General features: G+C 38.0%; 1 protein-coding gene across 4 annotated transcripts in view; it reads right to left on the minus strand.

The window, feature by feature from the left end:
- Positions 1 to 15,343, minus strand: part of LOC126297548 (dnaJ homolog subfamily C member 5) — a 77,650-nt gene that overhangs the window by 41,023 nt on the left and 21,284 nt on the right. For all 4 annotated transcript variants that reach the window (XM_049988474.1, XM_049988472.1, XM_049988473.1 and 1 more), the window contains exons 4-5: positions 11,148 to 11,300; positions 8,898 to 9,029 (exon numbers count right to left, since the gene is read on the minus strand). In XM_049988474.1, coding sequence (XP_049844431.1) covers positions 8,898 to 9,029; positions 11,148 to 11,300 — 285 coding nt within the window. The remainder of the gene's footprint in view (positions 1 to 8,897; positions 9,030 to 11,147; positions 11,301 to 15,343) is intronic.

The following is a 15,343-nucleotide window of genomic DNA, read 5'->3' on the forward strand; positions in this document are numbered from 1 at the left end:
TAAGAAGACAGGTAGCTCTTTTTCAGTTATGGACACAAATACACAAGAGCTACCTACTCTCCAAACACAACAGAATCCAGAAAGGTTCCAAATCTAACTCAAAACTCAGCAACCAACCTGGAGAATCACTATGAGCCTCTTAGTACTTTCATTCCTGATGCTGTGTGGGAAACAGGGTGGTCTTCACCCTTGTAAGGCCTCTTGTGACAGTGGGCATGGCCACAAACTGCCTGCCTATCTGAATGAATGGCAACTGCCAAACTGTGGCCAAGAGCCAAAACTTAACACCCAGTGGCAGAATACTGTACTAAGCACAACATGTGACTTCAATGTGTGCTTCACAACCAAAGCCATTTGTATCCTGAAAGAGAACACTGTCTGAAACCACAGCAACATTTTCGAACTTGTTTATGCGAGTGTCAACTGTCCACTGCCTGAACTACATTGTGAATTGTTACTTTTATTCCTTCCATTATCCATAATACCATATTCATACCTATTAGTGGCATAGATCATGAGGAAAGTTAGAAAAATAAGGAGGAAATGTGACCTTTGATTCTGTAAAGAAACACAGAAATTACAAATACATATGGAAACAGCAAGTCTTCAAGACCAATGGCTCTTAAGAAGCAAAATTTATGAACACCAACATTCAAAAATATGAATAAAAACCAGATTCTGATGGCTATTCCTGTAAATGAACACACATTCTTAAATGTATTAATAACAACATATGTTTGTTAAGTGTGTTCTATGCATGCTCTGTTACATAGATAAGTAAGTCTTACTTCCCAGTAAAGCATGCTCATCATGCAAACAGAACAACATGCCCAGACATTTTTTAATTATGTGCATTTTCTTTTACATTCTACATATAGGGTACGACTAATTATATTCTCACAAAGCCGCCTCAAAACTGGCTTGAGTTATGGCATATCCCTTCCTGAGTTTTCAACAACAAATACTGTTATAAAAACTTGTGAAACCTGTACTGACAGATTTTTAAGAGCTATCCCATTCTTAGAAGAGAAGACAAACACCCATCAAAAACAACAATTGAAACCATGAACTATGTGCAATACTTAAATTGTAGATTTAACGGAGACAGTAGTTTAGAAATATATCCAGTCCATTTGTAGTTTCTTCAAACACTGCATATTGATAGAAGTACTTTTAATTACTAAGTAAATACATAATATTTACTGGGAAACACACTCCGACATGTTTGTGGCCCATTTACCTTCCATCACAACATTAACAGACATTCAAATGGCAGCTATAAACAGACATGTTTCTGCGCATGCTCCTCTAGCAACCAATCCATCTACGAATGACAAAGCAATCCTACACTAATGTTTTAAATTAAAATCTGCAGGATATACCATTCATAAACAGGCAAGTCTTGGCTGATTACCTTAGTAACCTACCTCTACCTTCCCTAGAGGTCAGCTTTGACAATGAAGTGTTAAATATTAGGTAAGAATATTTTAGCAATGGCGCAGACCAAAACTTTTTCCCCTATGGAAGTTAATATACGTTCATCCATTTATACCTTAATGCCATCACCAGTGGTTTGGCCGAACCTTCTCCTTACACAGCTTCTTGGCAGAACATGCATGCACATTGGGGGGGTGGGGGGAAGAGATGGAGATATCAATACTTTGATTCGTCTGAAATCAGCAATAGCAGCCTTATAATGGTCCATCACAGCAAATGCACTCCTACCAAGTGACACACAATGGGCTTTCCTAAGTAATATGACACGCAGTGCTGTGTTTACATCAGCCCTAAGAAAATTCCATAACACTCTTTCATTTCTTCTAATATAATTTTTTGTTATCTACAAAGGAGTCACTCAGTGTCTGGCCCTGTCTCCTCTGAGCACTCACTAAAGTACTTGCTGTACCACAATAATGATTAATGCTTCATTTGGAACTACTCATCACATAAGTTACATTCTTGTTTAAGAAACCTGATAATGGCGATCTATGTTACCAAGCCGACAAACATTATTCACCCAATGTTGCAGTTAATACAGCTTTGTGAGACAAAAATAGCCACTGAAGACATTGAAGATGTACTCAGTTAAGAAAGGACATCTTTCTTACACTTCAGTGCAGATTGGAAATGAGAAGCTCCTAAATTAAGTCAATTATGGGGAAGCGGAATACTACATTGACACAAAAGAAATAGAGCTACTCACATTAATAAGAGACAATTTGTCATGACATTTATTTAATACATAATTGTTCTTTAGCTTTTTCTTAAAACAAACATGGCAGATGTCCTGAAGATTCCCACTGAATATACATGCTGGGGTAGTTGACAGGGGGTGATTGTGAACGGGGGAGTGATGATGGTTGGTAGAAAAGTGGGTAGAGGGGAAAGGAGCATGTCATCGGGAGGAGGGGGGGAAGGAAGAGAGAGCATCATCATCTTTCAAAGTAAAAGTATGACTCCAAGTGTTAAAATCATCAAAATTTCAACTTTCATTTCCCATAATCTTGGACATTTCAGTTTCCCAGTACACTTTTAGATTACAATAATTAATTACTACAAAATACAAATGAAAGAAAGTGAAGCCTTCTGAATGAAATTCATACTACCCTCACATTTTTACTGAATTTACACTTTCCTATTTCGTTCTCATTATAAAGAAAAGATAATGCGAAACATGTTAAACAAGGCTCTAATTTTTTTATTTAGATAGCTCAAAACTTCCTTTCCCAATAAGAATTGCAGAGGTTTTTTTAGTCCTTCCATTACTACTACTACTACTACTACTACTACTACATGATACAAATAATAGCAATAATAAAATACATACATAAAAACACCATGGAGCCTTTTCATGGAATATTATATTACATCTGACAACAAAACAACTTCGAATGTGTACTCAATGTTCAAGATAACTTCTCATATTATACTATCAATTAATATGCAGGAAATAATACTAATTACTTACCAGTAAACATGATGCCTTACAGAAAAATCAAAACTATGTACAAACACTTAATTTAAGTACATGCATTTCTGAAAATTTATTTATGACATATCAGATGAGAAACTGAAATTTTAGACAGTATTGCATAAAAATAAAAATACAATAAGCCTCCTGGAATTTATCATATTTGTGAATTACTGAACATATTCAGTCCTTAAGCTTACACACTTAAATATTGACAGGACCTACAACTTATCTAACTGAACAATTTAAACAATGTTGTTTGAAAAATTTTCAATTGGGAAAAAGTGACTTGGCATTACACACTAGATTTTGGTTAGCAATCTATGGATATTCTTCTGACATGTCCTCCAAATTAGCTCAATTTTTAGACATATAAATAAAAAAAAAATCTTTCAGGAATCAGGCACACATCATCTGTAATTTCTCAAGCAAGCAAAACACAAAGAATGCACATTTCACATCAGTGCAAATGCCAATCAATAAGGCAAAATGTATTCTTTTTGTCAGCTGCTGTTAGATCCTTAGTGTAGGGTGGAGACTTCAATCCATCTAAAGATTTCCCTTAGAATTCCAGGTTTTTCCTTATTTGAATTGCTGGTTTCCTTGAACCATGTTCTGTTACAGGTGACAACGAGTTTTACTTAATTTTCAAGCTGTCACATAGCTTACTAATGATCATGCCAAGTTCAGGATTATTCCAAGCAGGATTGGAAACAAGATTGGATAAAATTGACAATTTTATTGTTGTTGTTCTTCAAGAAATAAAGTTCAGTCATAATACTTTGCACCACAGTTACATCAGCAAAATAATTGTTTCGACTGTCCACATAGAAGCACACTAGATGAGAAACATCTGTGTCCCAGGCTATATTCCCAATAACGATCTTCAGTTTCCCATTGCAATTTTTTAAACGAAGCAGCCACAAGGATCCTAACCCAGTTGTAATTGTTTCAAGATACTTGTGTAATTCACAGCAATAACTATGAATTCTAGATTCAATGTGTATTTCTCTCACGTTACAATATCAAATTAAGAAAAAGCAAATATACTGACAAATTTACCTATAGGTAAGTCTACAGTAGAAGAAAATCAAACAAATATTCATGCTGATAGCACACCAACAGCCAAATAAAATACAATATGCAATTATAAATGAAATACATTCTAGAGTCTACATAACGGCATAAGCACTTGGAAACAAGCAGCAACAATGACAAACAAAGCCACGCTAGATATGGCTTTCAAAATAACCTAGTGGCTGTTCCTAATTCTACCGTACGACTTTTTAAGTCCGATTGAAAAAACTAATAACATTACAGAAACAGAGAGAGAGAGAGAGAGAGAGAGAGAGAGAGAGAGAGAGAGAGAGAGAGAGAGAGAGAGAGAGAGAGAGAGAGAGACTTCTGCCTAAGTCATTCACTAAACAACAAAACAGTGTAAGAACACTTTAATTAGTTTTATCAACATTTCTGTAAGTTATAACTGGAAACCAGAAATCTCACTGTTCTCATTGTAGATCACTATACCTTGCCACACTACATCTACATCTACATCTACATCCATACTCCACAGGCCACCTGACGGTGTGTGGCGGAGGGTATCCTGAGTACCTCTATCGGTTTTCCCTTCTATTCCAGTCTCGTATTGTTCGTGGAAAGAAGGATTGTCGGTATGCTTCTGTGGGGGCTCTAATCTCTCTGATTTTATCCTCATGGTCTCTTCGTGAGATATACATAGGAGGGAGAGCAATATACTGCTTGACTCTTCGGTGAACGTATGTTCTCGAAACTTCAGCAAAAGCCCGTACTGAGCTACTGAGCGTCTCTCCTGCAGAGTCTTCCACTGCAGTTTATCTATCATCTCCGTAGCGCTTTCGCGATTACTAAATGATCCTGTAATGAAGCGCGCTGCTCTCCGTTGGATCTTCTCTATCTCTTCTATCAACCCTACCTGGTGCGGATCCCACACTGCTGAGCATTATTCAAGCAGTGGGCAAACAAGCGTACTGTAACCTACTTCCTTTGTTTTCGAATTGAATTTCCTTAGGATTCTTCCAATGAATCTCAGCCTGGCATCTGCTTTACCGACGATCAACTTTATACGGTCATTCCATTTTAAATCACTCCTAATGCGTACTCCCAGATAATTTATGGAATTAACTGCTTCCAGTTGCTGACCTGCTATTTTGTAGCTAAATGATAAGGGACCTATCTTTCTATGTATTCACAGTGCATTACACTTGTCTACATTGAGATTCAATTGCCATTCCCTGCACCAAGTGTCAATTTGCTGCAGATCCTCCTGCATTTCAGTGCAATTTTACATTGTTACAACCTCTCGATACACCACAGCATCATCTGCAAAGTCCTCAGTGAACTTCCGATGTCATCCACCACGTCATTTATGTATATTGTGAATAGCAACGGTCTTATGACACTTCCCTGCGGCACACCTGAAATCACTCTTACTTCGGAAGACTTCTCTCCATTGAGAATGACATGCTGCATTCTGTTATCTAGGAACTCTTCAATCAAATCACAAAATTGGTCTGATAGTCCATATGCTCTTACTTTGTTCATTAAACAACTGTGGAGAACTGTATCTAACACCTTTTGGAAGTCAAGAAACACGGCATCTACCTGTGAACCCGTGTCTATGGCCCTCAGTCTCATGGACGAATAGCGCGAGCTGGGTTTCTCACGACTGTCTTTTTCGAAACCCATGCTGATTCCTACAGAGTAGATTTCTAGTCTCCAGAAAAGTCATTATCCTCTAACATAATACGTGTTCCAAAATTCTACAACTGATCGACGTTATTATAGAGATATAGGTCTATAGTTCTGCACATCTGTGCGACCTCCCTTCTTGAAAACGGGGATGACCTGTGCCCTTTTCCAATCCTTTGGAACACTACGATCTTCTAGAGACCTACGGTACACCGCTGCAAGAAGGGGGGGCAAGTTCCTTCGCGTACTCTGTGTAAAATCGAACTGGTATTCCATTAGGACCAGCGGCCTTTCCTCTTTTGAGCGATCTTAATTGTTTCTCTATCCTTCTGTCGTCTACTTCGATATCTACCATTTTGTCATCTGTACAAGAATCTAGAGAAGGAACTACAGTGCAGTCTTCCTCTGTGAAATAGCTTTGGAAAAAGACATTTAGTATTTCTGCCTCTAGTCTGTTATCCGTTGTTTCAGTACCATTTTGGTCACAGAGTGTCTGGCTATTTTGTTTTGATCCACCTACTGCTTTGACATAAGACCAAAATTTCTTAGGATTTTCTGCCAAGTCAGTACATAGAACTTTACTTTCGAATTCATTGAACGCCTCTCGCATAGCCCTCCTCACACTACATTTCGCTTCGCGTAATTTTTGTTTGTTGGCAAGGCTTTGGCTATGTTTATGTTTGCTGAGACGTTCCCTTTGCTTCTGCAGCAGTTTTCTAACTCTGTTGTTGTACCACGGTGGCTCTTTTACATCTCTTACGATCTTGCTTGGCACATACTCATCTAACGCATATTGTACGATGGTTTTCTACTTTGTCCACTGATCCTCAACACTATCTGTACTTGAGACAAAAGTATGTTGTTATGTGATAAACTCAGGAACAGCGTATGAGAAACCCTCTTAAGTATATGTTTCAAATACAATATCAATAGATTTTTATAGCAACGGCACAGCAAGTTTCAACTGAACACTACGGTCATTGTTGAAATGAAGCACAACATGGTGACAGAGAAAAACATAAAAAATGATGCCCAAATATTCAATGCTGATCTGCAAATCGTGTGTTCAAAGACACATCTATATTTATTATTATTATTTAAATAAAAATCCCACTTCTACTCTTGTGCAAATGACAAATTCACAGCTATGTGACAAATTCATATCACATTCATAACTGTGCAATGGGAAATGGACAACGAGTGCATGATGCCACAAACAAATGCAAAGTCTCACAAGGTCTGCCAGTGACCTCGAGGTGGTCGCAATTGAACTATGAACATTAAGACAATTCAGTGCAATTCTTAACCATTCTTTACAGTATGTCACACCCAACTGTTCCCATATCAGAAGCTCAGTGTTTCATAACACAATGATTCAACTATTAACAAAAGGAGGGTCGGCATTGGTCGCTGAAATAGAAATCTTTATTACTGTTGCAAATCAATTTCAATCATTGCGTGACCATCATTAGAGCTAGTATTAAAAGCCCTGTGGACTTCTACATACAAGCACTCAAACTACAATATCTGCACGTATCAGTGAACAGTACTCGTCAGACTGAAGGTACGAATTGATGATGGTCACGCAATGATTGAAACTGATCTGCTACAGTAATAAATATTTCTACTTCAACGACCAATGGCTGACCCTCCTTTTGTTATCAATATTGATGTGGTGGTTGTACACACAACTCCTACCGATAGAGTCCACATTCAAAACACTGAGTCAATATATTTCTTCATGTCGAACAACAGCACCACTCCTAGAGGAACGCTGATGTGTAACAACAAGCAGTCGTTTTATCTTCAGCACCAGGCTCAATCAGTTTACACACAGGAACTAAAAAATTCAACCGTGCTCGGAAATATGACAGACAGTTAATTGTCAGCCAAAAGACCCACTTGTTAAGACTGACACTAATTGTGGCTAACACCACTGTTTTAACTCTATGCACCTGCCCCTAGAAGGCGTGAAGCTTTACTGCCGAGGCAGCGACCGGCTGTCGCCGTTCCGAGTTAATGAGATGTTTCAGGTGGTCTTAATGACATAGTTGTGGCGGGGGATAAACTAATGATGTCTGATTCTTCCCACCTGCTGTTGCACAATAAATTATCACGTTCTATCACTACTCGATGTGGCAACATACCCGTATTTCTCTATAACGTCTCTGTGTTTGCCATGAATTATATACTTTAATATCAGAAATAGAACCCATGTCAAACAGTGTAATTTGTATAGACATAAAATGGGACAAAAGCAGACTCTTAATGAGGGGGGCAAAAAAAAATCACGCAACAGATCAATTCATTGTGGAGTTTCGCAGAGGGTGTACTACTACTACTACTACTACTACTAGAATGTTACCGACTTGCTCAGGCCATTCCACTGGGATAGCCTATAGCAATACCGTTAGGCATGCAATGAGCTGTCCATAAAATTGGGACTCTTTTACTACTCCCTTACTCATATCGTCCATCCATCCATAACAAACGTATTAATGAATGAATGATATAGAGGGAAAAACTGATAAATGGCAGGCAACACCTTTTGGCTTGTGGGGTTAACATCTGTATACAGATCAAAACAGTATGCTGCTCTCATCTGATAATCATAGTACCACTAGAAAATAGAGCATACAGAAACAATATTTTTTCATGTCATTAAAACTAATCTGCTGAAAAAGTGGCACCACTGACTGTGACAGAACTATGGACATGATGAGACATTACAAGTGTAAATAACTGAAGGAAAAGCAGTGTAACGTGTAAAAGTTAGATCACAATGACTGGTTACCCAATTAGTTCAGAACTGATGGATACTGACAAGAGATGTCAAGTCACTACCTAGTGTAATAAATCATCACAACTACAAATGATCCAGCCTCATATCAAAGTTAATCTAAACTTATTTAATGTGTGTATCATGTATTCAACTTACCTATCATCAGTGATGTTTCACCAGCAGCAGGTTTATTAAATGAGGTGTCATATGAAATGGTTATACAAACATCCTTCGAGGCTTGCACCATTTACATTTTGTATTACAAACAACTCACCTTACTTTCCTTAAATATAGCTATAAGTTGAAAGCTGCATCACTGTCCGATTTAGGCAAAATGGGCTGCAGCACTGCAAGCTTTCTGACTTACAGTTTTAAACAACAGTTTATATGTGGTTGCAAAACTAAATTAATACATACGTGCAATGTGTGATACTCTCCACTATCTTCAGGTGGAGGTGGTTTACATTTTCCACAGCAGAAGTTACAGCAACAACAAAAGCAACAGCATAGGTAACAACCAGTTATGATGCCACAGAAAATTATCAAAGCCTGAAATTAAAACATAGTATGGTGTGATTATTCGTAATATGAAATTCCTGTTTACAAAAATTATTCGATGTAAGAATGCTACTTCTATTTAGCATAATACACAGTGCTCCTTGACACAGGTTTTTCTGTTCTACTTTGAAACTACAGAATTAATACTCATTGATAAAATTAAGGTTTTGTTTGATGTAATCTTTATATCATACTTTCACTGACAGATTACTTCAATCATTAACAAGTTGCCAAAGGATGAGACACGAAAAATTAATTTAACTGATATTATGAATGAAAAAATCCTTTTACTATATTTTTTGGTTTTCCTTTTTACACCACACCAATACACTTTGTATTCTGACTGCTATACTATATTTTAACAATAGTTACAAAGTTTCTCATTATGAGGTGATTTAGATAAATATCTCTTCTCCTTCATCTATGTTTTGCCATTATTCCTGTCCATGTAATTCCTTCCCTTTACGTAATTCAATTTCACAGAAGACCATGAAACATATACTAGAATGGATGTTTTTAGTCTTTGCAGAGTATTCACCATGCTGAGCATTAACGGCAAGATTTTAAAAAAATGTTCTAAACAAACATCATTTTTGCTGCTCTCATTTTTAAAAGACAACTTTGTTGCCGTCCCTGCCATGTCCAAAATTAGCATCATATTTTTGGTACATAATGTCTACTAGAGGATGCTAATTTGCCACTATAAATTGTGAGCACTATATTCACTATATCAGATCAGAGATATTTACAAGTAGACCTTCTAATACAGGGCAAGGCAAATAAAAGTGGTCCGGACGAGTGGATACGACTCGACATAAATGTATGCATATAACCATACCCATGACCTACAGTTACTTCCAACAGGATGGAGCAACTGCCTATACAGTTGGCCAAAACTCTGAGCACATTTACACAATCTTCATGCATGACAGAGTTGTTGCCAGAGATCAGCCTGTTTGCAGCCCTAGATGGCCACCTAGGTCACTTGATCTGTCAGTGCGATTACTTTGTGTGGGGAACCCTAAATTCTAAGGTGTATTTATTGCAATAACTCTCCTAGTCTTCAAGAACTGCAGCAGAATACTTCATATGAGATTGCAGCTGTCTCGTTTGATCCGCCATCAGCAACTTGCTGACCACTGCCAAGAAGTGTCAAGAGATGAATGGTGATCACTTTCTGCATTTATTCAAACATGCCACTGACATGGCAGAGGAAACAGTTGCCTGAATAATTTGTGGTGCTAAAGCCAGATCTGTGCTGTAATTTGTTTCCTAAACTTTATATTGTTGCCATTATGTATATATGTGTGTGTATACTGGGTATGTGGCTCAGTACTTGTGTGGATAGAATACGAGACTAGACAGTATCAGCTGCTTGCTGGTTCTGTGTGTAAATACCACACCACAAATTTAAAAGTCTGTGGTTCAGTTCTGTCAGTCCTAGAATTTGTTACTGATCATTTCTTTCAGGTTTTACACACACATTAAAAATGCCCAACTTCACATAAAATAAACAGAAATTTGTCCTGAATCTACAAGAAAGAGGTAACTACGTAACTTTTTTTTTATTTTAACTATAATTTCCTAGCATTAAGTATGATGATTATTAATTTGAAACAGGTTTTAAGAGCAACCAAAAACCATAAACTGTAACACGGTAATTGGTTATTAATATTGGTAGAATATACTGAAATCTCAAAAACATGCTGTATGTAAAATGTATTCACAACTCAAAAGCATTCCATATTTGCGAAGAACTTATGTAACCTGGTCTGGCTGATTCAGAAACTTTTCTTCTACATTTGTGAAATAATAACCTGTACGGTGTCTTGAAATTGCATTGTTTTGTGAATTTTAAGAGATGTTTAATAAATTATTATTGCTAAGCTACATAGTTTTTGCAGGCATTTAATTCCATATTTGCAAGACCTGGAAATTCTGTGTAAAACTAGTGCATTATTCCAGTGAAATAAGAGTTACTGTGGGAAAAAAAATGGCGCCCTGCTGGGTTGGCATAATACCGTACATTTCCCACGACACCTAATGCCCCCAGAGTCAGTCATACTGCCAACAAGAGATTTTCTTTCACTTTCTAATAATGTTACTTACCTTGCACCATCCAGATGTAACTAGGAAGTAGGCATTCACATTTTCTTCTCCAAACTGTTCTGCTATATACAAGCCCAAAGAGCCATAATTGTCATATATATTCCTTTTTGTCAAATCACTCAAAATGCTGTGTGCTCGATTTACTTCCTTGAACTTTAAAACGAACAAGCACATTAATGTTTTGCAGAGAAATATTTAGTCACACATTTAATTAATGCAAGATTAATAAGGTATATTCTAATAATCACACTGGCTAAAGACAATGGGTCATAACACAACCCAAATTAAAGTAACTACCACCACTTTTAGGTATTTTCAATTATCTCTCTCTCTCTCTCTCTCTCTCTCTCTCTCTCTCTCTCTCTCTCTCTCTCTAACATGTCTAGCCGACTTTACAAATTCTAATCTCACAATATTATAAAAGCCACTGAATATAAGCTGATCACAAAATTTTGTACCACATGGTGGTATTTCATACAGAAATATATGAAGGTGAGATAAAAATCGGCAATGGAAAATACAGTGGAGGAATGCCATCACTAAAAGAAGCATCATAGTGAATTCTCAATCCTGAAAAACAGTTACTTCAATTTTCTGGTCCACAAATACATCAACAAATTTATGAGTACCTGAATTTTAAGAATCACATTGTGGCTTCAGTAAAATGACATTTCAGATACTTCTGCCAGAAATGTTTTCTACTTTGGACACAGATAGGGGAGAAAGGTATTACACACGTCTGAACAACACAAACAAGTCGGGCTCCATGATAAGCTCCAGGAGACAACTTCAGAAGTCATTTTTTCCTTCTTTCATTGCATATTCTGATAATTTTGGGTGTCTGACTGTTAAAACTGAATTTTCTGAGTTTTTTGAGATCATAAGATCAAGTATACTGACCTACGCAAATCGCAAATTTAACAGCAGCAAGTGTACATAACCTGGTAAGAAATATTACCTGGAAACTTTCAAAAAGCATACAAGCACTGAGATTACTTCCACTATGTATGTCAAGATTACCAGCAAATGATGGGAACAAAAACAAAGTAATTTTTTCACACACTGTTTATTCCTTTGTCAGTAAAATCTCACTAGTGATATAAGGTCTGGTTTCCTGGGGATGTCTGCTAATGCTTGTGCATCATGGGGTAGTGTTGACTGGAACACCTTAGAGGGGGGGAAAAAAATTGGACCTGCTCAAATACATGACTACTAGTATTAAAACTCAAGATATCAGTATTTACTACTAGTGCTCACTTCAACCCAAGTACATAGCACCTCACACAACTGCTGAAGAGCTGGAGATCACTCTTTTAGATATAATCTCAATTAATCTACACCACACTGGCACTAAGAAATTCTGCCTATTTGCAGTGACCATGCACTGTGTAGTGAAATTAGAGTGACTTGTCCAATTGTTTTGCTCTCCTTTTGTTCACCAATTGATGGGCAATGATAACTAAGCCTTTTGAACAGTTGCTTAACTGTTTCACTTATGGAAAATTTCTCTCTCTCTCTCTCTCTCTCTCTCTCTCTCTCTCTCTCTCTCTCTCTCTCTCTTCCCCCAGCCCCACTTCATTTGACCTGAGGCCACTCTCTTACCTGAAGTGGAAAACCCAAAGTAGTGTCCTGGAGGCTATCACATACTTTTAAAGAAGAAAAGAAGTCAGGAAATATACATAAAAAGTAAATCTATGTCCTTTCTTTCCAGCTGACAATTAAAAATTACTTGCATGGACTATTATGCCTGTACACACACACACACACACACACACACACACACACACACACACACTAAGGATTTATGCTTCGATGCACAGCATTTCACTTTTTGATTGCATGAATATCTAACTCAATTTTTTTTGCAGACAATTAATTTTTACATATTGTGGTGATTCACCTTCCTTGCCTCCCATTTCTGAGGTCTTGTGAGCATCTTACTCGATCCTACTTACAGGCAGGGACCAAGCAGTCAATCTGAACACTGATTAATCAAAGCATATCATGGGTTCTAAAATGGTTCAAATGGATTTGAGCACTATGGGGCTTAACATCCGAGGTCATCAGTCCCCTAGAACTTAGAACTACTTAAACCTAACTAACCTAAGGATATCACACACATCCATGCCCGAGGCATGGATTCGAACCTGCGGTCGCGCGGTTCCAGGCTGAAGTGCCTAAAACCGCTCAGCCACACTGCATGTCATGAGGATGTAGGTAAACAGGGAAAGTTGTACCCCAAGTCACAGTAATAGGAGATTCCAAGATTTGATGTATATAATTGAAATGTTTTCTGCATTTGGAATTTACAGAAAAACACACATTAAGCACTGAAATCGGGAAGAAAGAGTGCACTAGTGTTCAATGTCAGGTTTCACATGTGATCAAGCATCAATTAAAAATTAAAGTTGCATAATGATGTCAAGGAACCCACTACTAGGGTTGAGACAAGTGAGAGGGAGAAATACTAACAATAAGGAGCAGTAGTGGAGCATGATGGCAGGTGACCTAACTTGTATGGCACAGAATCTGAAAGTGTTACACTGACAGCAGCTGCAATTTTACTCCAATAACATGAATCACAAAGACCATTTATGTTTCACGCAAAGTAATCATCATACTCAATCTTCAAAAGTTGTCACTAATCCCCCAAGTGTGAGAGACCTTAGAGCCAGACTTTTACTAACATGGCACCTACCACATCACAAAATCCTCTGTGATGGACATTAAATGGATACTAGATGTTGATTATTCCAAGCCACCAACGAAAGTGAAGCTGAGTGACCCTGCAGGATCCTATTTAAAAACTTGGGCTCCACAAGAAAACCATACTCTGTCAGGGTAGAGACTACACGGTCTAACCACATTAATTTGACAACCACTTATGTTAGATGTGAAAATGCAACAAGCAGTAACAGACAGCAGGTGGCAGCACTAGCAGTGAAGAGTGTATAATGCATGTTGGGGGACATGGACAAACAATGCAGTCATTGTTGTAACGTAGAAACTGAGCACTTTATCACATGACCAAAATGGCACAATCTTTGGCTTAGAGGCCAAGAGTGCAAGGATTTGCGAAATGGCTATGTTTGTAAACTGTTTGCGTACCACCATGGTTGAAGTATAGAGTGCATGAAGAACACTGCTACCTAAAACCAGTGGTGAGGCAACTGTGGTACACCACAGGCCATATATGACAATGGTGAACAACGGCTGAAGAGACACGCAACAATTGAGCAACTGACTGCTCAGATGAACCAATGGTCTGCCAATAGTGACTCTTCATCGACCATCCACCGAATGTTGTGTCGGGCCTCTGCAACAGGCACCTGGTTAATGCACCCATGCTAACTGCAGCCCATTGGTGATGAAGGCTGGAATTTGCAGGCCAATACAGCAACAGGTGGTTCTTTTAAATGAATCTAGTTTTATGCACCATAATCAGGACAAAAAGCAAACACTATTCAACAATATTTGGAAGGGTCCTGGCCAGAGGAGGGAGCATTACAGTGTGGGGAATATCTCTGTGGCATTCCCTGGGTGATCTTGTCATTCTGGAAGGCACAATGGATCAACACGAGTATGCACTTATCCTTGGAACCACATGCATCCCTACATGCAGTTTCTTTTTCTTTGGCACAGTGGCTTCTAGCAGCAGTACAATGCAATGTGTCACATAACTCATGGGCCACAGGACAAAAGGAGATTGTTCAGGCTTCCGACAGGGGTCACAATGTGGCTGAACAGTGTATTTTCTACTGACACCTTAGGCCATGTTTCCAATAAAAACCTATTTACATCCTACAAATGAGTTCAGAGAAAACTTCAGATCTGTTAGGTTGCCTCTACCTGGCCACTCCTAGCCACCAATTACCACTGTGCTCCTGGAATTGTTTGTCAAACCAAGGAATCATCACAGTGATCAACAATAATGTCAATTTGAAAGGCATTGCATTAAAATAAACATGGCCTAAAATTGGACCTGTACAGAGGGAATTATATTACGTAATTTCCGTCTCATTCTTGTAAGGACAACAGTAGGGAAAAGATCTGTCAATTTTGGTTTAACGAGAGGGTTTAAGGAAAGTGTAGCTCATCTACAAAATGGACCACATATTAGAAGACTTGTGATACCCATTCTTGAGTATTGTCGGAGCGTTAGGGATCCCCACCAGGTCGGATTAAAGGAAGATATT

This window comes from Schistocerca gregaria, chromosome X, assembly GCF_023897955.1.
Source record: "Schistocerca gregaria isolate iqSchGreg1 chromosome X, iqSchGreg1.2, whole genome shotgun sequence".
Lineage (NCBI taxonomy): Eukaryota > Metazoa > Arthropoda > Insecta > Orthoptera > Acrididae > Schistocerca > Schistocerca gregaria.